At 40.6% G+C, this 22,951-nt stretch overlaps 4 protein-coding genes across 5 annotated transcripts; 2 read left to right on the forward strand and 2 right to left on the reverse strand.

Annotated features, from left to right (window-relative positions):
• Window positions 1-3,118: 3,118 nt before the first annotated feature.
• On the reverse strand, window positions 3,119-5,220 carry cideb (cell death inducing DFFA like effector b). Its single transcript, XM_034165108.1, has 5 exons — window positions 5,072-5,220; window positions 4,722-4,836; window positions 3,709-3,867; window positions 3,422-3,612; window positions 3,119-3,302 (listed from the first exon to the last, which is right to left on the reverse strand). Exons 1-5 carry the CDS (start codon window positions 5,095-5,097, stop codon window positions 3,161-3,163), a joined length of 633 nt encoding a protein of 210 aa, XP_034020999.1. The 5' UTR covers window positions 5,098-5,220; the 3' UTR covers window positions 3,119-3,160.
• Window positions 5,221-6,261: 1,041 nt separating this feature from the next.
• On the forward strand, window positions 6,262-7,259 carry LOC117504598 (H/ACA ribonucleoprotein complex subunit 3). The gene is made up of 2 exons (XM_034164086.1): window positions 6,262-6,418; window positions 6,979-7,259. The coding sequence occupies exons 1-2, from the start codon at window positions 6,365-6,367 to the stop codon at window positions 7,117-7,119; spliced, it is 195 nt and encodes a 64-aa protein (XP_034019977.1). The 5' UTR covers window positions 6,262-6,364; the 3' UTR covers window positions 7,120-7,259.
• tinf2 (TERF1 (TRF1)-interacting nuclear factor 2) lies at window positions 7,162-15,616 on the forward strand. Of its 2 annotated transcripts, none has more exons than XM_034164082.1 (10): window positions 7,162-7,288; window positions 10,000-10,202; window positions 10,471-10,578; window positions 11,034-11,129; window positions 11,228-11,338; window positions 11,534-11,657; window positions 11,753-12,584; window positions 14,115-14,170; window positions 14,275-14,354; window positions 14,988-15,616. In XM_034164082.1, exons 1-10 carry the CDS (start codon window positions 7,210-7,212, stop codon window positions 15,102-15,104), a joined length of 1,806 nt encoding a protein of 601 aa, XP_034019973.1. In that variant the 5' UTR covers window positions 7,162-7,209; the 3' UTR covers window positions 15,105-15,616. The 2 variants fall into 2 exon arrangements, with proteins under 2 accessions (XP_034019973.1, XP_034019974.1); XM_034164083.1 differs by lacking the exon at window positions 7,162-7,288 and adding an exon at window positions 8,600-8,892.
• Window positions 15,617-15,778: 162 nt separating this feature from the next.
• Window positions 15,779-18,166, reverse strand: LOC117504600 (dehydrogenase/reductase SDR family member 4-like). Its single transcript, XM_034164088.1, is given in 8 exon segments — window positions 15,779-16,065; window positions 16,148-16,282; window positions 16,901-16,952; window positions 17,020-17,047; window positions 17,050-17,089; window positions 17,237-17,338; window positions 17,429-17,606; window positions 18,039-18,166. Coding segments are annotated over 8 exon segments (738 nt in total). The 3' UTR covers window positions 15,779-15,990.
• Between the last annotated feature and the right edge of the window lie 4,785 nt (window positions 18,167-22,951).

Consider the following 22,951-nt stretch of genomic DNA (forward strand, 5'->3'; position numbering starts at 1 on the left):
GTGGTATGTTTGTGTAAATGCAGAGTCGCTACACAAGTTCACAAAGCACCTCAGTGATGTGAGGAAGGAATTTCACACACTGGCATCTAAGCTGTGATGTTTTGTACAAGTAATGCTTGTTGTACAGATTGTAACTTGCGCCACACGAGCATTTCCTTTGGTCCTGGAGTTGCTGGTGCTGCTGGGGCTTCTTCAGATGAACAAACGGTGTGAGGCCAGAATTGTTCAGGTTGATCGTGACGATTTTTTGTCTCTGGTATTGGCCGATTTTGTGGAAGAATGACAAGGAGCCAGGAGAGCTCCACACCACCTCCAATGTTCTTAGTCGAGGTTGAGGCATTGTCTCTGCTTCATATACACCAACAGTGCTGACCACCTGACGGTAAACCTGACCTGTTACAGTTTGTGTCTGAAGCTCAGACAAAGTTGTAGGTGCTTCACTGTCTGATATGACAGAGTTGAACTGTTCTCCTCTGCAAGAAAGTCCATAGACCTCTCCAGAGTTCACATTACTTAGACTTTTTTGGGTGCACAGTCCAATGGTCCAGTCACAGTGTTTGGAAAAGCTGATCACCCATCTCTGAAAGTTTGGAGCGGTCTTCACACTCTTGATGCAAAGTGTTTGTTCAGAATAATCTCCCATCCAATTATTGTAGTAAACTTTGGTCTTGTCTTCAGACAGTGAGATACAGTTGTCCAAAATGACTGGGTCAAATATCAGGTCTGAGCTCGTAGACATGAACTCCTGGTTTTCTGGGTCTACTAAAGTCAACAAGGAACCCCAGAACTGGATTGCTTCCTTGACCATGTTTTCCCCATGCTGTCTTATCTTCTCAACCAGCTTGTCACGCTTTTCACTGGGTTCTAGGCCGTTCCTCAGATCCACAGCCTTTGCCTTCTCCATGTCCTGATACACCTGAGAAAACATCTGCAGGAACCTGAACGTGTCCTTCTCATTCTGTGCTGCCTGTGTGCTGCTCTTGCTGGTTTTTATGGCCACCAAACGGGCAGACACTGAACTCTGGATGCTGGTCAAAGCCAGATCACGCAGGCTTTCCACAGCCTCAGTGACACGTATCCCAGAGCGGCTCACCTTCTCTCTTTCACTCTTCTCCCAGTTTTCCAGATACATACTTCTATGCTCTGCTTTCTCCAGTACGGTCTTCTCAACACAGAGCTTCTCTGTCAGCTCCTTGTGGGCTTTGGAGAAGGTCATCATATTGTGAAGGCGGTGCTGGTCTTCAATGGCGCAGGAAACGCACACGCAGCTCAGATCGTCCAAGCAGTAGTACTCCAGGAGTTTCCCATGTTGGGGACATTTCGTGGTCCCGTCTAAAACCGCAGGCTGGGTCAGAGGATGAGTTTGGAGCAACACAGGAGTGGTCAGGTGGGTTTGCAGGTGCTGGATGCACATGGAGATCTCACACTTCATGCAGGTCTTCTGTGCGGGCTTCTTGTCCTCCCCCAGGCACATATCACAGAGGACCACTTGATCTAGACTGACAGACATGGTTGGAATCGTCTCCTCAGATGGAAAACTGTTTTTTATAAACTAAAGCTTGAGATGTTTCTTCTTGTTGACGCCTTACGGTCTGGTGTGACAGGTTCCACTGGTTCCACCCACCCAGAAGTTTCGTTTTCTGGGAAATGAGTCACGTGCAGCATGAACTCATAAACGCCTAAAGTCTGCTCCTGGCTGCACACTGCCCCTAGTGGTGGGATTGGGTGTTATATGTGCAATGTATGTACATACATAATATGTATGTACATACATTGCACATATAGACATGTATATAAAATGGCAAAAAAGGCTCTTCTTCTAAAGAACAGCTTGATTGATAATATTATCTATTGATTATGTATTGGGCTTTTACTCTCGTCCCCATTGGGCAGATGGAATGAGCTTGTACAAATTTACAAAAATATTTCAGTCAGTTGTAACTGCAAATATGTGTAAATTTCTGGCAACCAAATAAACTATTTTAAAAAAAGTCATATAATTTTTTGGTAAAAATGATTTTGAGTTGTAAAATTCCTTCAAAATGCTATTTTTGAAATTATTTCACATTCAATTCATGAGAAGTTTTTATTCCAAATTTTTCAGTCTTGAAAGATTTTATAAAATGTTTGAGTATAATTTTTTTTCACGTTTTTATACATTAAAAAAAAACTTTGTTGATTAAACATCAAAGTCATAGACTCCAGAGTCAAAAGATCATGTTTTTATTTGCTGTGAATGTTAATATTTGTTTGTAGGCTTTGGCAGAGGCCTGTGAGTGTTCTCTGTAAACTGCAGTGAGTGAGCGAATGAATAAATGGATAAATGAGTGAGTCCATCCTCTCTAACACCATAAGTCCCAAACAGTAACCACTGTCACCTTTTAAGTCTCCACATGAAAAGAGCAGGTCATGAGGACAAACTGACTCAAATTTGCTTCACTTTGTTGCACCAGATCAATAGAAATGCCAAGTTTGTTTTGCTTATTTAGTAACTGCATGTTTATTTGTTACCTGTCTGCCCCCTGCTGGACACGTCGGTGATTGTTGCAGAGGATAATCAGGTGTGGCTTAACATTTGATTGTTAGCTTCCTTCATTTCGATTTACCCTGTGAGTCAGTGACGAGGTGACAGCAGGGGATTGTTTCCACTGGTGTGTGTGTGTGTGTGTGTGTGTGTGGGGACACCATAACAAAAATGCTTGGACAGATTTCCTTCAAACTTGGTGGGAATATGACTTGGGTCGACACGTCAAGATGATTAGATTTTGGAGTAGTTTGGTTCATGAGTCACACAGAAGTCATATGACGAAGGCGTGTATCCTGAAAACGTGTGTATGGTGGTGTTTCGAGCGCACAGGGTCCATATCATCCCTCTGATGCCTGTTTCATTTTTAAACAAAAGCACTCAAAGTAACAACCATGTGCCTTTATTACGTGCCTCAATCACACGTTGACTTGCCAGTGCAGGCTAAACTACATTAGCATCGGGCTTAACACTATAGGAAAATAATATTGCACATAAAACATACAGTTTATTTTTTTACACAAGAGTCCTTGATTCCCCACAGCTGAAAGAAGCTGCCTGGAATAGGGTCACTTCCCCTCTGCTGTTAACTCATCGGTGATGAAGGAGTCATCCTGAAGGTTTCCCTTTGTGATGTCACTTCCAGGTGGCCGTGTACTCGGCCCTCTGTGGCTGCCAGAACTCAGTGCCCTCGATGATGTGGCGGATCATGCTGGCGGAGGCGATCAGCAGGTGTCCAGCAGCCTGGAGGAGGGTGGAGGCAACACGCAGGGCTTCTCTGGAAAACAGCTGACGTTAGTACATCTGTTTGCCCCAAAAACTTTCTGTACTTTCCTGAGAGTTGCTGGTTGATCGCGCCCGTTTGATTCTGACCCGTGTCCGCCCTCGCTGGCTTACCTGAGGATCTTCTTTGGCCCCAGACACTGGAAGTCGGCGCTCACAGAGTACAGGCCTTGGAAGGTGGCTTTTACACTCAGGGAGCCAAACACATCCATGGGGTTCAACCTGTAAAGGTCAAAGGTCACACGGGCTATGTCTCGTCCTGTCCGAGGCCGGTTGTCGTTTTGGGATTTTGGCACAACGGCGTCCTGTGGGATTGGAGCGGAGAGCGTGCACGGTGACTGAGAGACCTCAGTGACAGACGTGGTGTGTGTGTGGGCGGGGTGTCCCTGCTGTGGACGTACCTGCTGTGGTCTCCATGTCTGTCCAGGCTCCAGAGCCATCAGCGTCGTGTTGTCCGACAGCGTCATCAGGAACTCTTCTGAGTCCACTTCTGTCCCGTCCTCCTCACAGACCAGAGACAGAGACACTGCAGAGAGAGACAGCAGCAAGGCCTGGCACACCTGCAGGACACAGGTAAGAAGACACAAAAGGTCCTCTGAACACTCAAAAACAATATGAACACACTAAAAGTTCAACTAAATGTTTTCTTTTATGTATTTATGTGAGCTAAGCTTTCCATTTGCAGCTTCTCTGGAATTTTTGATTCCAGGAATTATAATTTTTTTTCCCTTTTGTAAATTCCTTTAACACAATGATACCAGACTTCTTTTTATTTCTTCAGTGATGTTGCTTTATTAAATTTTAAAAATTCCTTTTTTGCGTTCCTTTAACAAAGTGAGACAGGATTTCCATTCCTATATTCTCCAACCTTATCCCTTTGTGACATCATCCTTTTGTGTCTCGCTTTAACAACCCTAAAATAGAATTTCCTTTTATTTGTTATTTCTTCTGTGACATTATTGCTTTATTTATTGATTTGGCAGCACAGTGACTTAGTGGTTAAGAAGTAATTGGTGCATAAACAGCAATAAACAATCACAGTGTTCTAGGATTTCCTTTGATGTTTTCTGTGACATCATTGCATTATGAGACAATCAGAAATTTTGTGGTTTGAACAGAGTGAGACAGATTTTCTATTAATTTGTTCTCAAACATTCTTGCTTCATGAAATGTGTCTTGCTTTGAGGTGAGATTTATTTCTTGTTTCTTCGCTAATGTTACTGCTTTACACGTCAAACGTCCTTCTGTGTCTTGCTTTAGCAGTGTGAAAGGCCTCTCCCTTATGGCATCATAAAGATCTGTTATCACACGTTTATCATGGCTGATTGTCACAGAGATGGGATTTGGGAGCTGAGTCCACTCTGTGGGGATTAGATGCTTGCTGTGTCTTATACTGGGGACAGACTTGTCTCACCCTGTCTTTGAGCTCTGCCAGGGTCCCGGCCGTGACGCCCTTCCTGGTCTCCCTCGTGTGACAGCACACCCTGAAGGGCCGCTGTGGCGGCGACCACACTCGCTTGGTCACAGATCTGAGCACAAATAATCCACAACTTTCTGACACAAAAACTCACAACATAATTAATTTAAAAATGTAACTAGATAGAGTTGAGTTTCATGTTAAGTTGAATTAATTTGTATTTTTCTTAATTTTTTTTTAAACGCACATTAAGCTTGTTATGACGGTTCATAGGTCTCGCTGAAGTCAAGCCAGGATAAAAAAAATAAAAATAATAATTAAAAAATCACTAAAAATCAACAACCTACCTGATGAGGGAAGATGTTGTGTCCATTGTCCTCAGTGTCTTCGTCTTAGTGAAGTCTCTGATTGTAATAATGTCCACGTTGCTTGTGTTTGACCCAGAAAGTGGACTTTGGCCTGAACGTTGCGATAAATTCACAACACAACAGAAGAAATCAAAGTTCATCAGGACTTCATGTCAAACCTGCTCACAGAAGGTTTTAAAGTCACAGGTGGGGTGACTGGGTGTTTAAACTGAAGCCTGGATGTCTGTCAGAACACCAAAAGGTTTGGGGCACAAAGTGGGACATCTGGTCACCCGAGTCACAGGTCACATTTGAAGACAGAAGATATCTCACAGACTTCTCTATTATCTCTCGCTCTCTAAAAAAAATAGAAGAAATAATAAAGATGGAAAAGAATGCTGAAATTTTGTACTTTTTAAAAACAATGTAATGAAATGAGTTTAGTTTTTAAAATAGTATCTTTTGTAATATAGCTTGTCAAAATTAAATAAATACAAATAATATAAAATAATATTTGTACATGAAACTACACTGGAAAAAAACTTTGGTTTTGCTAATCTTTATTTTTGATGGTCACTCTACATGAGATGTTACTGTACTTTAAACATTTGGAAATAATTATTTTTAAAAGTTCTATTTAGAGTTTTGAGCATTTAGAAACAGCGTATCATTTCTGACACAAGACTTTCACTTTGCACTAATTATGTTTCTTTTTTGTGCGAAGTATTAACTTGGTTGAAAGATTAAAAAAATGAAATAAAGTTTTCATTATGTTGGGGGGTTAGAACCCTATGGCTCAGCCATTATCCATTTATCCAAACTCTCATAATACAAGAAGAATGATTATATTTCAGTCACTGATTGGAAACGAAAATGTTGCCATTCAGACCTCAAATGTTAACTAAAGGAGAACTTTCATAACATTTCTTGGCTTTGTCTAACATTTGCCTCTGTCTTTTGAGTTAAAATTAAGATACTATATGCATATGTTTTGCTTTTCACCATTTATTGTCTTAATGCTTTAATTGTTATAGTATTAAAGCACACAGTGAGGGTAAAAAAAAGAAATTCAATAAACTAGAAACTTTGCCGCTACACCCTCCGGTGCAGTAGGTGGTGCTACATAAGAAGACGACGACGAATAATAATAATAAGAAGAATACTACTTCCTGTGGATTTTTTTCTTTTTTGTTACCGCGTGAACGTTTTAAGGAGACTCTTAAATCGCTGCGTTTTGTTTCACGTTGAACAAATCAGTTGTTACAGTTTTTTTATTTTAAGTTTCCAGTCACGATGTTTCTGCACTTTTATCTGAATGAAAACGGGGAAAGAGTTTACACGCTGAAGGTAACATTATGACGCCATAAGGCTTCCTTTGAACACGTGGGTCCTCGTTTTATTTAATTTAAAATCGGGTGAGGGGAAAAAAGTAGTTGGATCGCGTACTAATACCCCCCAACCCCCCTCAAAAATAATCTTCAAAATGTATTTTGAGAACTAAAAGTAAAAATCGTGCGGAACGACACGTTTCACAATAATGCATGTTAAATGATTAAATTATTTTAATGCATTTATTTCGTAGTTTACAGACTGCTGCCGAGTAGTTAAGTCGTATAATGTGTTTGTTACATTTTGGACTGTTAATCTAAGTAGTAAGATTCAAATTTAGGACAACAGAATTATGAAATGGCAGAAAAATAGAGGTACTCAACTAAAATACCTCAAATTGAAATGAAATGTGAGAAGAAAGATTTATGTAAGTAGTTTTCCACACACAAAAAAGTTTACTTAGGAATAAACACCTTTACATCACACTGTACTTGTAATTCCTTTATTTTTCTTCTTCTTCTTTACTAAAGCTGTTTTTAAAGCCCGTTTCTTGTTTCCGCCCTCTTTTCACTTCTCAGAAGATGGATCCGACAGGTCAGCCCACGGGCTCAGCCCACCCGGCCCGCTTCTCCCCAGATGACAAATTCTCTCGGCACCGGGTGACATTGAAGAAACGCTTTGGCGTCCTGCTCACACAGCAGCCGCAGCCTGTTCTGTGAAACGACGAGGAAGTTGGACCAGGCGACACAGACGATGACTCACGCTCCTGCCCTGTGAATGAACCGACAGCCAGGACTCAACACGGATCCATGATGGCTTGCATCTACGCCGTCCACAGCTTCACCTTACACCGACTCAGGGTTCCTCTGACACCCACGTTGACAATGAGTTAATTTTTTCCCCTCCTGCCGTACAGCCTGACCTCTGTAGTGATCATTCTAAGATCAGCCCCCATCAGAGCTCATAGAGCACGTGTTGAAAGTAGGATATCTTTGAATCTCACACACTGACGCCAGATTCTAATGATGGAACGTATGTAGGACACAAGACAAGATGTTCTGCAGAGGAAACTGATCAGATATTCTTCAGGAACAAGTTTGAGCTTTTAAAATAAATATGCGGTTATTCTCAGCCATTACATAGTATTTATAATTACACAATATATACAGTATTTTTGTATGTCTGTATTTTCCATCGCTTGTCAATTTTATGACAGCTGTAAAAAATAAGCATAGTTCAAGCTTTGACACTTTTTTCTTAATTGTGTTTTGGTCTGTTTGGGGAAGAAAACTGAAGTGCTAAAAGATATTTTCACCATTTGAGATGCAAAACCCTGTTTAGTTTTTTTGTTTTAATGGAGAAAAATGCATTGAAAAAGGTAACATTACAAAATAAAGTTTTGCATAAATAAAATGAAAATAGTACATTTATATTAAATATTTTTGCAAAATGATAAACAAGCAGCAATGACTTGTGCAGGTGGTTAGATGAACAAAAATCGAAAGCCTTTCAAAATGTAAATATTAGAGGATAAATTCAGCATGCAGAGTAAGATTTACGGCACTTTGAGAACGTTTAAGACAAAACCACAACCAAATGTAATAAAAATTCTCAATAATTTTTAAAGTAATACCAATATACGACGGGAAATTTGAGTAAATTAATGCTTAAAATGTAGCTACAAGATAGGTGACAGTAAATTTGATGTAAACCTTCTTTTAAACTTTCACTGAGCATACAATCACACGAATCATTTGAAGATTGTTGTATTTTTGTTATCGTATCCCAGTTTTCTGTTGGCTTCTTGTGCCGCCTATCACACGGCTTCATGTCATGTGACCTCCCTAATTTGACACACGTGAAAATAAAAGTGGGTGTGTCACTGCCCAGGTGGACGACACAAAAAGAAAAGTGTGTGCTGTGTTTCATGTCTTTCGTTAAAAGCTGCGTTATAACCATCGGCAGTGTAGAGTTCAATGACGGAAACACGTCAAAACACATTGTGAAAAGGCAGAAACAAAGCAGACTTGAAGGCACCATAAATTGACGTCACAGCCGAACGTAAAGTCAGATGCGTTTATATTTAAGATGTACAATGCACGCTGAGGCGGATTTTTATTTATGTACGTATGTATGTAAGTTCAGTTGGTGTTGCTGGTCTAAGCTCCGCCCGCGCGGGACGCTCGAAGAAACAGTTCAAACGCTCTCCTCCGCTGAAGGCGCGAGAATGAGAACCTGCGAAACGGCGCGTCGAGGGTTTTTTTTGTTTTTTTTTGACAGACGCGACATTAAAGCGTTAGATATCGAAAAACACCGACTATCTTATTAAACGTTTGTGGAAAGCTGCAAAAGAAACATTTTAAAAAGGCTTTACCGTTGTGAAGTGTTTAAGGAGACATTCTTTCGTGCTAGCTTAGTTTAGAAAAGTCGTTGCTAAGCTAACAGTTTAGCTTCATCAGTAACGATGACGACAACGAAAAAAAAAGAAAACGGTAAGTTAAAGTTATTAATCAGCGGGTTTAAATATAAATAAAACTGGTTTTGGTCAGGTTTTGTGTGTTCACTCGTGCATATTGCAAACTTCGTGAATATGGTATGAACCTTTATGTCGCATGCGTAAACTTTTTATTCTGAATGATTTTGTCAAGGTTATATGTAAAGATAATTATGGCAAACTCTAAAAGCAGTAAAACTTGATGTAAAACATTTTCCAAACATCCTGGTTATTTTCAGTTCTGTTTCGTTTTTATCTTGGCTATAAATAAGTGTTTGTGTTTAAACTCTGCAGTTTATTTGCACCTGCGTTTTCATCTGTGACTTATTTTTAAGAAAAGTCAAACCTGGCAGAAGCTAACTATGATTATCTAGTTGGTTAATTTTTGCAGTTAATCATAATTTGTCAAATGTCAGAAATGGGTCATCACAACTTCAAAGAACCTAAAGATGCATCCTGATCTAACTTATCCCAATCAAACAGTCCAAAATCTAAAAACTGTAATTTACTCAACTTAAACTCAACTTTGAACTTATCTGGTGATTATTTTCAGCTGTTCAGAGTTAATTTTCTCAACAAAATACATTTACATCATCTTTATAGAAGTTTAGTTTCATTTTTCCTTGCTGTATAACTATTTCAACTCAAATATTTCCAGATTAGAACCTTGAATACTGGTGGTTTTATGCACTTTAAACACATTAATTAAAAAAAAAAAACTATGTGGATAGTGATAGTCCTCATGTTCCTCCGTATGGCATCCAAACAAACTGCTGTGATTATCATAAGATAAAGAGGGACATAATGGCATCAAAGCTGTAAAGGAAGAGAATGACAAAGTTAATACTCAAGCCATATTATTTGGGTTCAGGTTAGAGATGTGAGGATGATGTTGGGTAGTTTACGCAGCAGGTCTGCTTATGACACTATCAGATCATGTGTTTTAAAATTAAACGGAACGGGAGGAAACCCTCGTTTTTGAGATGTAAACAGGAAAACATGGTATTGGTTTTTCATAAACTTTCAACCACTGAGCAATGATCAACTATATCATTATTTGGTGATGGAAAACTGGATGACTCAATCTCTTTTTCTTCCTCCACAGATTCTACACTTCCTTTCCCTGCACTTCAGCTCTTGGCTCCTCCTGTGCGTTTGGTGTCTGCAGCGGTCTGGAAGGTGATGAAGCAGAGAGATGTGATGCATTATGGGACTGTGGAGGAATTTGTGACGTCGGCCTGTGACGGTGTCCCTGGGTTGCTCACGCTGAGACACCAGGGCAGGCTGACGCTGGGGCTGAGGGCACGGGTGAGTGACTGAGCCGGACAGGGTTAAACATGACTAATAAACAAACTGGTTTGACCTTCTTATTTTTAAGGGTTTGCTCTTTTTGCATCATAGATTGTCTCCTGTCTTAAAATATGTTTTGACAAGATATTGTCTTAAAATTTATCTATTAAGTCAAAGTACACGTGATTGGACCATGTCTTGACAGGGAGCATTGTTTTTTTAATTTTCTCCCATTGTGTGGCTAATAGGATATCATTATTATTATCTTTTTTCCCTTGCCCTGTAGTTAATCCTGGAGCTCTGCAGCAAACAGCCTGATGCTGAATTGATTCAACCTCACCTGGAAAGGATCCGAGCTCCTGTCGTCCCATCAACGTCCTCAGCCTGTCCTGTGGTAAATTATTTAAAACACTGTTTTAAATATGCAGAAAAAAGGTAGTTGTTGTCACTGCAAAATAAATGCATCAGTTTATGATCAGTCTTGTGGTTTGTGTGATGAACCTTTTGAATCATTGAAAGCATCTTGATAAATGAAATCTACTGGTTAATTGTGTATGGTTCAGTGCAAACAAATGAAATGTTTTGTCGTAGAATGTCACAGTATTTCATACCAAGTGAACTGAACGAATGTCATGTTTAAGAGTGGGTGATGGGGCTTCAATACATTAGACAATCTGATTTGTTCATAAAGTTACATCACGTTATCTTTGCAAAGATCCAAATTCCACAGACTGGATGTTCCAGCTCCACCACTCAAACACGATTTAATTCAGATTTTTGTTTTTTAATGACAAATGATTGTTAAACTGTTGTATGAAGTGTGCATTTTTTTCTCTTTTCTCTCTTGAGACTGAAGATGTAAAAATCATGAAAACAGTTTCTAGTTTCCACGAGTTCGTTCAGACCCTGCTGACAGACCCGGATGAAAGAGAACGGTTCTTCCAGGTCAGTCCTTGTGTCACAGCGGCGGTTTGATGCTGTTTTAGTCTCATTGGGATCAGAGATAAGTGTGTGTGTGTGTGTGTGTTCTCTCCTGTGAACAGGAGGAGTTTTTGGTGGATTATGGTCCAACTTTTGACCAGGAGTTGGAGAAGCTGCTGTGGGAGTTCCTGGTTCGACTGGACCAGCTGCTCCCTGTGCCAAACCTCAAACAGGTGCTGCGTGCTTTTCAACACTTCTTCTGTCACAAATAACTGTGTCGGTGTTCATCGCTCTGCTTTTAACAGTCAGTCTGTCCCTCTGAATGTAGGCAGCTGTTTAAATCTCATCACTGTTTAAAAAAGAAAGAAAAGTTTGATAGCAGGTCGAATATTTGATGTCGTTTGAAGGGAGAAGTTTTCTGTTTCCAGACTGTGTCGTGGCTCAGCACTGCCCCTGCTGTCCTGGAGGAGTGTGCGCAGGTGGCCACTCAACCCCAGCTTCTGAAGACTCTGCTTGAGCATGAATCCTGCCTCGGTCACCTCAGCTCAGCGGGTAGGATAACGTCACACCTGCAAAAAAAAAAAAAAAGTTTTCATGTGGATTCCTCGTCTTTCTAATTGTCTACATGTTGTGCTTTGGTTTTCCAGCATCTCTCCCCCCAAACCTGGGAGAATCCATCCTGAGCTCACTTTCTCTCCCACTGTCTGGAAGAGTAGCATCAGATAAACCTTCAGGATCAGGGGGCCAACCCGACGCTTCCGGTCATATGAGAGACACCTCTTCACACAAAGCGCCGTTTATCACGCCGGTTTTTGGACTCATGTCTAATGAAGATGTGCCAGTCATGAACTTGGTTAATAAAAACGCACTGATGGGGGGCGATGCAGCTAGCTTAAAAAATGAAACAAATGTACCCCTCAAAAATAATTTGAAATTCCCAGCAGTTAAAAGGAGGCGGAGTGCTGATGAAGTAAAAGTAGCAGAACCAGGACAGCTGGAAGAGACGCTGAGTGTTTTAGGCTGCGGTGGGACAATGAAACGCACACAGCCGTGCACAGAAAACGAGTCTGAAGAAGGAGGGGAGGGCGTGGCCACTTCAGCAAGGAGGAGAATAAGTAGGAGTTTGATTAGTGAATCCTGCACGCTCAGTCAGAGCCAAAATGTAACCAAGAGCAAAGTCCAGACTGTCGACGAAGAAGTTGACGCGCTAACATCCCACTTGAACCGTCTGGGCGTGAAAACGCTGCGTCTGCCAGAAGACCCCTCCCTCCATTCTGTCTTTCAGTGTTGTCTGCTGAATCAGCCCAGAGTTGTCGTTGACAGACTCCAGATGACGTCCACCAGCTCAGATGGGACGAGTGTGCGAGGGACGTCCTCTCACGTGTGCAGCCAGAACCAGCGGAGGGCGTCTCCAGTAAGAGCTCGGACCAACGGCAAGCCTGAAAAACTGCGCTTGGATTTCGGCTTGAATGATAAAGAGTAAGAAGCTGTTTATATTTAGTGTGCTGTGTGAGTGATTTGATTTTTATAACTGAAAATTAAACAACAAAAAAAACAAATCCACAGATTCTTAATGTTTGACTTCCGTTTCATCGCAGACCGTATGAACCTGAGATGTTTCACCTTTTGTGTAGTCAACTTCATTTCAGTAAATATGAATCCATTCCTGCAACAAATTTCAGAAAAGTTGGGCTGCAGGCAGATTTAAGATTGTAATGAGCTTTTAAAAAAGTCAAACAAGTGATGGTGAAATCATGATATAAAAAACAGTATCAAAGAGGCTGAGTTTTTGAAGATGGACAGAGGATCTTCAACTTGTCAGAAACCAAACAAAATGCATGAGAAAATAAAGGAACTGTTTTAAAACGATGTTCTTCAAAGAAATATTGGAAGGGGTTTGCATGTTTATTCCTCTACAGTGCAAAATACCAAACAAATCAAAGGAATCTGGAGGAATGTTACTGCATAAAAGGTGCAAGGTCAAACTGAACACTGCGTCTCTGATCCTTTGGGAAAGCCTTACCAAGCTCTACAATGCAGAGTTACATTCACAAATGTCTCTTAAAATGTAAAATTAATCTGCGTTCGGGGGCGTCTGGATTGGACCATCACACAGTGGACGTGTGTTGAGCTTAGATGAATCACTGTTCCAGGCCTTTTTTTTTTTTTTGCAAGAAATGGATGTTTCCAAAGGCAGACCAAAGCTAAAAAGGACCGTCCAAACCATTATTGGCAACAAGTCCAACATCCAGGGTTTGTCATGGTCTGGGGTTGTGTGTGCCCTTCTCAAAGGTAATTCACGCTCTGTGATGCAGCATTAATGCAGAAAGGAACACTGAGCTTTTAGAGCAACGTATGCTGCCTTTAAGATGTTCTTGGGGAAGTACATGTATTTTACAACAGGACACATTCTGCACTTATTACAAAGACATGGCTGCAGAAAAAGAGGGGACAGATACTCGACTGACCGTGCAGTCCTGAACCAGCAGATAAATGTGGAGAACTTTGAAATGTAAAAATGCAACAACAATAACCGCTACACTGTTGGACACCTTAAGATGTGTTGACAAGAAGAATGGGACAAAGTAACACCTGAGAAGCTTCGTTACTCTTATCTCAATGATAAGATGTCGAGTGTTGTGAGAAATGTTTTAGCATTCCAACATTTTTTGGAACATGTTACAGGACTGAAATGCATGAATAGATGAAAATGATGAAATTAAACAGACTGAGGGAACAAATGATCTTTGGTTTGTACGTCTGCAATGAAACAAGTCAAATGTAACTTAGTTGACATATTTGGATGAAAACATTTGTGATGATGACTTGAACATTTTTACTGCTTTATTAAGTGATTTATGCTTTAAGATTTACAAATACAATTATTGCAGTTTCATTTTCAGTGTGATTTCCTGTCTAAGTCTTAAAACTTGTATTAAGTGTTTGGGTGCAGTCTGTTGTAATTGTTTTTTGGAATTCACTCTGAAACCTGAATCGTCTGTTTGACAGAAATCACTGCGAGCTGCAGAATCTAAATGGCTCCTCTCACCAGCGGATTAACTCTGGTAATTTATCACAACCAGTCAGTTATAGAAAAGAACATTTCATGCAGAAAAGAACATTTCATGCAGAAAGATTAATTTATTTCATTTTGTGTCTTTGTGTTTAGCTGTGTCAGTGGTTTCTGGTGATGTTGAAGATTATGTCGCAGATTCTGAAGACGAGGCAACAAAGAACTTCAAAGGCAGGGTTTGTATTCCTGACGGGACTCCAAGTCATGGTTATTTTCATAATCAAAAAATCAGTAAGGTCAGTGATTGAGCAGTCAGTTGTTAAATATTCAGTTTACTGTCAGAGCAGATTAAAGAAACGAGTCAAATAATCCAAAAGATACTCAAGAAGCTGAAATCTGAGAATTTAGACAAAATGATTCGATTATCAAAACAGTTGTCAATTTAATAGTTGATTAATTGTTGCAGCATTAATTTGTCAAACAGCCAAAATCCTTAAAATGATTTTTTTTTTTTTTTTTTTTTTTTTTTTTTTTTTGGAAGCTGTAATAAAATGCATGTTTAAAACGTAACGTTGATTTAGTGTTTTACGAACGAGTCTGTTTTTCTGAATTTACAGTGATTCTATTGCAGAAAAACATGATCTAAAATAAAAAACCTGTAGGAAGTCACCAAAACAAAGTTGACTTGAAAGTATTTGTATTGTTATAACAGACATTTAAAAATAAATAATAGTGGTTTTAGAATTGTGTGTGTGAATATGTTGCTTTATTTTTTTTTCCAGAATATAACACTGCAAACAATGTGAATGTAGAACAGGAAACCCGTTTTGTGTTTGTGACCTACTTTCTGTGGTGTTTGTTGCCCCCAGCTGTTCCAGAGGCGTTACTACAAGACCAAGTACGGGACGTACGTCCCCACTCTGAGGGAGTTCTGGAAACCAGCGATGGTGCGACGCAACTTGACTTCTGACAACAAACACAGATGATGGAATCAATCAATGCTTTGAAAATTAATAGCCCCCAACCAACCGCACTGAGACAGTCAGACAATTTCATGTTTGTCACCAAATATGGATGGTGATTGTTTTTATTACCCGTGCTTGTTTGTTTTGGTTTTTTTTTTTGGGGGGGGGGGGGGGGGGGGTCTGTGCACTTCTTCCAAAGCTGAAGGTTCTTGGTTCAAGACCATCTATGCCCATTCTCCATGGAATGTGGATTTGTCAGGGAGGGTGTCCAGCTGATCCATATCTGACTTGAGGTGGTGTCCTCCTGCCCCCCAAGTGAATTTTAAAAAGGGGGGGCTGAAAGAACTTAATATAACATCTTTGTTTTTACATGTTCATCAAAGCAAACAGATTTCAGTTATATTTTTGATCAGCCCCAAAATACAACCATTAGAACCAGAGTGTTGTTTATGTTGTAAGCTGTGTTGATCTTACAAATGAAGTCTGAATTATGTTGTGCTTTTATTAAAATAAAGTTTCATTTTAATTTGAAAGTAATGGTCCTCGTTTAACGCTGTGTTCATGACCGTGGGACAAACTGGTTCTGAATCTGAAGAGCTGTAGGTGTTTAAAAACTCAGAAATCTTTTTAAGTTTTATTTAATATTAAATCAAGTGCTCCGAGTGAATCAGTCAGATCAAGAAAACTTTTTTAACTTTTAAACCAGATTTTTCAGAGAAGAAAACAAAATCGAGACTCTCGTCTCAGTGGTTTCCGTAAAGTTGTCCAACTGGAGACACAGGGTGGAGAGTTGACCTCTGACCTGTCCTAATGTCACCACTTGGCCATCCATAAACACAGGAAGGCGATGACGGCACCGATCTCCAGCTGCCCGATTCTGGATCAACAGACGCGTACATTAGGCTTCTTAATGTGCGCGTGCGTACCTCTTAATGCTGAGCTGCCTTTTAAAGTCGTCCAACACGTCTTTGTTTTCCCACAACTGAAGCACAAAGTACAGAATAAACACGACAGCCTTCCTCCTCAAAACACAGTGTTCTGTTTGCAGCTCTGTGGAGCCTCACCGGCGCGCTGAAGTGGGTCTTGATGAGCCCGGGGGCCACGCAATTCACCCTTATGTTGCTCTGAGCCAGTTCAGGGGCCAGGGCCCGGGTCAGACCCAGCAAGGCCGTCTTACTCACGCTGTAGGGACCCAAAGTCTGCAGGGACACAAAGAAGCACCAACAACAACGTCACTGAGGATCTGAAACATCTGCATGTCACGATTTGTGTTTTGAGACAAGTTAAGAGATTAAGAGTTAAGAGATGCTTGTTTGTTTTATTTCATGCCCTTCTGTCTACACCTACTGTTCTATGCTGCGATGTGACCCTGAAATTTCCCCATTGAGGGATGAATAAAGGCTTTCTTATCTTCTCTTGTTTTGTAACCTGCCAGCAGAGGGCGCTCACAATAGAAAACAACCACAAATGAATGACCCATATTTAATAATCTTGGACCTAAATAACACCAAGTCAGTATGAATTATTTTTTCCAAGAAAATGACCAGAAATGCATGTTTGACCTCTGACCTTTGTGAGACCACTGCTTTCACTGAAGCCAGAGTGCAGTCGTTTGGCCTGAATTATTAACAGACCCCAAGTTTCTATTTGTTCCACTTCAGCATTTTTCCTGCTGATTATTGGAATTTATTCCCTTATGTTTCCTGTCCAACCAGAAGTGCAAATTGTGCAAAAAGTCCCCCCTTTTCTCTGTGATCCAAATTATGTGTGTGTGGGGGGGGGCTTTTCTCACTGACCGTTATCGACTGGTATCCGACCGTCGCTGGTTGGTATCCGGTCACGGACGACACGAACACAACACTCCCACCTCTAAAAAGAAAACATTAATTTGACTTCTGACCTCCACAGTGACATTGATTTTTTGTTTTTGACTCACCCTCTTTTGACCATATGAGGCACCACCACTTGGTCATGAGGAAGCTCGACTTCACGTTTATGTGCAGGACCTGCAGAGATGAAGGTGGTGTTTTAATAATTCTCTGCATAAAGACTCAGATGGCTGCCGTCAGGCTCTGAGTCACATTCTATCATTTTCCTCCTTTTTGTGGACTCCAGACTCTGTTCCTCAGTAACTCGGACTGTTTTGTGTTTACCTTATCCCAAACCGATTCAGTGCTGTCCATAATGGGCCCAAAATATGGGTTGACGGCTGCATTGGACACCAGAATGTCAATGCCCCCAAAACGCTCTACAGCCTGTTCCAAACAGAGAACATTACAGAACTCATCATTGTGATGTTGCCACGGCCCAAAAAGAGGTCCTAGCTCACTGGGGCTGGGACTCACCGTTTGGACCAGCTTTTCTCTGTCCTCTCCTTTACCGACATTACAGGTGGTTCCAGTCACGTCTATGTTCTGGCTCTGCAGTAAGGTCGCGGCCTTGTCCACGTTGGCCTGTTGCCGGCTGCTCACCACCACGCGGGCTCCTCTCTTCCCAAGAGCCTCGGCTGTAGCCAGACCAATTCTGACGAGGAGAAAGAGAGAGACAGAGTGCAATATGTGATCTCAAGCCTGATTCAATTATGCTGGTGTACCTAAAAGCATGGTCCTAGAACCACTATACTTCCTAGTTTTCTTCTCAACATAAATCAAGTTCAAAATGGTGCAGATTATGTTTTGGTAAGAGTTTAGCTGATTCTGCAGCTATGCTGATTCTGAAAAGTACAGTAATTCTTGAAGTCGAGGCTTTTGCAAATGTCTTGGTGTTCCACAAAGCATGGTCCTAGAGCCATGATAATTACTGAATGTGCAGATGACATTTCAGTTGAAATTAGATTCTGCATACTCATCTGCCATTATGGACTTTTCTACACAAATCACCTGCCTGAGTTGGAAAAGACCTTGTTGCTCATCCTGAAGTTTCAACTTGTATAAGAAAAAGTGACAAAATTCGTACCCGTCTGTCGATGCAGTTACTATCGCAACCTTTCCAGCAAAGCTGCTGTGAGACATCCTCCTCTGGCTGGAGACACTTCTGGACATCAGCCCACTGTAGATGGTCCTCAACATCACCTGTGACGTCATCACAAGGACAGACATGTTTTAGACGACAAAAAAAAAAAAACCTCACTGGGGCAAAGGTCAGACTAAATGCAGAACGATAAAAGCAACAGTTTTTAAAGCTGCTACGTGGTCACATAACAACACTTATTAGCACAAGTGGACCGTAAGCAAATAACATGATGTGGAGAAGCAGACGAGCTACTTTTAATTGTCAAGACAATTGGAAATCATGACTGAACATGATAGGTTGGACTTCTGACTCCATCCTGGGAGTTTCACCCAGAGAATTCTGCAATTAAAACAACCTCAACTCAAGACACACAGGTTCGTTGCATATGAGACTGATAAGTGGCTCCAAAATACAAAAGAATTTATTAATAAAACTATTTAAAACGACAATTTCTGAATCCTAATATGGCACTACTAAACATAGCCACATGAGGGCGCCCTTGCACCACGCAGCTCGGCCGCACGCGCATCTGTCAGAGTGACAGGACACAAACCAACAACGTCACAGGGCGTGACGTCAGAGCAAAGCAGCAGGGCTTCATTCCGCGGCTCGAGCCATAATCCTGCATTTCAGACAAGCATAAATAAATATCTGAAGGAGGAGGAGCCTCACTTCAGTTGTCAATCAACACCGCACCGGAGCATCAAACAGCACCACAATTTAATTTCCATTTATTACCATTCATACAGCGCCAAATCACAACAAAGTTACCTCAAGGTGCTTCACACAAGTAAGGTCTAACCTTACCAACCCCCAGAGCAACAGTGGTAAGGAAATACTCCCTCTGAGGAAGAAACCTCAAGCAGACCAGACTCAAAGGGGTGACCCTCTGCTTGGGCCATGATACAGACATAAATTACAAAACAATTCACAAAACGAATGTACAGGAAATGTTGCCGATGCACAGGATGGTTTCTGAACACCACACCCATCTCTGGATGAAACCGCACATGAAACAGAGAGAAAAAAAAACAGAATCAGAAAGACAACAAATACAGTATAATTTGTCAGCATTAAGCAACAAGAAAACAGAAGAAATACTGAGGTGATCGCCAGCCACTAGCCCTAAGCTTCACTAACAGACCCAGAATTTAAATAAAGTTGAGGCCGCGGCACGCTCTGTTTACTAATAAAACGTATTAAAGGAGTAAAAAGCATAGTAACATACTATACCAGTATGCTAGCCATAAGAAAGGGAAAATAAATGCGTCTTAAGTCTGGACTTGAAAGTCTCTACAGAATCTGACTGTTTTATTGATGCAGGGAGATCATTCCACAGAACAGGGGCACGATAAGAGAAAGCTCTGTGACCCACAGACTTCTTATTCACCCTAGGGACACTAAGTAGTCCTGCACCCTGAGAACAGAGCCCAGGCTGGTAATGTCATGTAATACTCATAGCAATCAATCAATCAATCAATCAATCAACATTTATTTATAAAGCGCTTTACAGCACCAACTGGTGTCCAAAGCACTTAACATTAAAAACACAAATTCACAAAAATAAAACACATATACAATCAAATTTGAAACAGCACATGAAAACAGAACATGTCACCTCCCCACTAGGTGTTAAAAGTCAGTTTAAATAAACAAGTTTTTAACTTAGAATTATTCATTCATTCATTCATCTTCTACCGCTTAGCCCAATTAAGGGTCGTGGGGGCTGGAGCCTATCCCAGCAGTCATAGAGCGCGAGGCGGGGTACACCCAGGACAGGATGCTAGTCTGTTGCAGGGCCACAAACAGACAAACAAACACAGACACACCCACACACACACCTACGGACAATTTAAAGATTCCAGTCCACCTAACCCGCATGTCTTTGAATGTGGGAGGAAACCGGAGCACCCGGAGGAAACCCACGCAAACACAGGGAGAACATGCAAACTCCACACAGAAAGACCACTGGAACTGAACCTGTGACCTTCTCGCTGTGAGGCAACAGTGCTAACCACTAAGCCACCGTGCTGCCCAACTTAGAATTAAAAAGTGCAAAAAAAAAAACAAAAAAAAAAACAAGGCTTAAAAACAAGGATTTTATTTATTTATTTATTTTTGCACCAAAGTGCATGACCTTGCATTTTCACAATTAAACCTGAGTAACCATTCTTTCGACCAATCCGATAGCTTATCTAAATCATCCTTAATACAACTGTAATCCTGTAATGACTGCAGAGGCTGAAACAATTTTGTATTGTCTGCAAAAAATTTTACTTTTGCTGAAAGAACAACCGACAACTCATTTACAAAGATTAGGAACAAAACAGGTCTTAGGACCAATCCCTGAGGGACCCCATATTCCCCTCAATAATGGTGATTACCATTTATGCAAACACACAGTTTCCTTCCTCTAAGGAAGTCTTCAATCCACTCATGAAGCTTTCCAATAACACCATATTTAATTTACATTCCATGCTCGGAAAGGTCAACGACCAAAATACCAACATTCTGGGCACAATGAACATCTTTTCACTATTTGTTTGTGCGAGTGACATCGTTATTCAAGCATTCAAAAAGGTATTCCTACCTCCACACAACTCCAACCACACACGAGAAAGTTTCTTGACAGTTCTTGTTGAACGAGACCGACAACCAGCCCAATTATGAATTGGGCCAATATTGGCCTCCATTGTGGAGTTAGATTTCCCTCTCCTCAACGACCAATAGGAGAGCAGTGGTGGAATTCCCTCTCCTCAATGACCAATAGGAGAGCAGCGCTTGTGCCACATCAGGCACTTTAATCCACAGACATGTTCACTCTCACAAACTTAGCTTATGACAAGCTAAAAGTGGTCTCTCTCGTTTTGGCCGAACAACTCTCCAGTTTCTGGTATTCTGTGTTAGTGCGCGCCCGCGGCCGACGTGCTTGATGAATTCCTGCGCAAAAAGTAGTTCCCAGATAATATTGATATATTCCTGTGAGATAATGAGTATATCTCATCTAAATTAATTCTAAACTTTACCAGTAATAAAATTATAAATAGAACTTAAGTTTTAAGAGTGGCCGTAATAAATATTTAAGAAACTTAAAAGTTTATGAGCATTGTAAACATTGACGATGGAGTTTGATGCAGAAGAGTTCAGAAATATACGACTGGAATGTTTTGATGAGCATTTACAGCTGGAGATGAAAGACTTGGGTGTTAACTTTCTGTTAAAGTCAGAACAAGAAGCTGCACTGAAAGAGATCAATCTGGGACACTTAAAGGTATCTATCTTTTATCTTTCTATAATAAAGTTGCTTTGTTGTTTGTTATTTTGTTCTGTTCTGTAAAGTGACTTTTAGCACTGCATAAAGTGTTGTATAAATAGAATGTAGTATTATGATCAGTATTATAATAAGGTGCAGAGAGCTCTGTGGATATACAGGCCCTCTGTCAGGGCTTTGAGCCAGATAAAGTTTGTACATGTGGAAACATGGTTTTGGGAGGGATGACATGTTCTTGTGTTAATTTGACAATTTACATTTACATTTTATTCTCTCTCTGCTTTGTACAGACATTCTCTCTCTGTCCTGATATGAAGTATATTGATAATCTATGTGATTTATATATTATCATTTTCTGATATATATATGTATGTATGTGTGTGTGTGTGTGTGTGTGTGTGTGTCTTAACTAGAGACAGGAGAGTTAGTTTTCCCAACAACGACAACATTTATTCCACATAGCTCCATGAGCTACAGACTAATATAATAAAGCTCCAAAAGTATGCACAAATAGACCTAATAAATGTTTTAAAATAGTGCGTCCAACACAAAACACATGTGGCTACACATGCTGAGTTAATAAGCCACTTATTATTATTATTATTATTATTAATTAATTTATTTATTTATTTTATTTTTTGCCTATATGCTGCAATAAGGGCTAGAACTCTTCAAATTATTGTTCATTACTTCCCATTTCAGTCATACTCACAGGTGAAATGTTCGTCCACAGCCTTTGATCTGGCGATTTGCGCAGTTTAGAGCTGCACATGAAGGTATTTTTTTTAAACAAAATTACAAAGAATAAAGTTTTGTGCGCCTCATTAAAGATCAATAGGTAAGAGCGTTCGAGAGCGGGACATGGGAGTGGTAATATGGCGGCCGGTTAGCTTCAAAAATATCAGCCAATGAGAGATCAGTTGAAGATGAGCGTGTGTTTTGAACCGTAGTGAACGCTAAAGCTAGCAGCTAGGCCTCGAGCTAATCGGCTAACGCCTCTGTTTTACTGTACACAGCAGTTAAACGAATAACTATGAATTGCACTTTTGTCGGCGAGGAAAAACCACTTAAAAACCACTTTTGGGAGAAGGAGCCGCTTTTAACGCCACGTTAGTGGGCTGGGAGGGACCGGCAGGTGTTGCCAGTTTCTGTCTTTTTACGCACAGAGCCAAACGTTAGCATAAAAAAACCACAACACATAACGTCAGATGATTTTGGATTACAGGTTTCTTATGAAGCGGACACGGCTTGGATTGTAAGTTACATACTTGTCCCGAAATGTTGGAAACCCAGGCATAGAAACGAGAGTTTTAATTAAATTTATAATTTAACCAGGTTAGGCCCTTTGAGATCGAGATCTCTTTTCAAGAGCAACCTGGACGATTCTAAAGTTTCCAGTTCACCAAACCTGCAGGTGTTTAAATGTTGGAGGAAACCTCGAGAACATGCAAACTCCACACAGAAAGGCCACAGGTAGGAATCGATCCCATGACCTTCTGAAATGAATATGTGTGGTTGCTAGTGACAAAAACTGACCTTTTCTCAGCTATATTGTGTGTATTCATGATTATACGGATTGTATTTT

The sequence above is a fragment of the Thalassophryne amazonica genome, chromosome 23, assembly GCF_902500255.1.
Source record: "Thalassophryne amazonica chromosome 23, fThaAma1.1, whole genome shotgun sequence".
NCBI lineage: Eukaryota > Metazoa > Chordata > Actinopteri > Batrachoidiformes > Batrachoididae > Thalassophryne > Thalassophryne amazonica.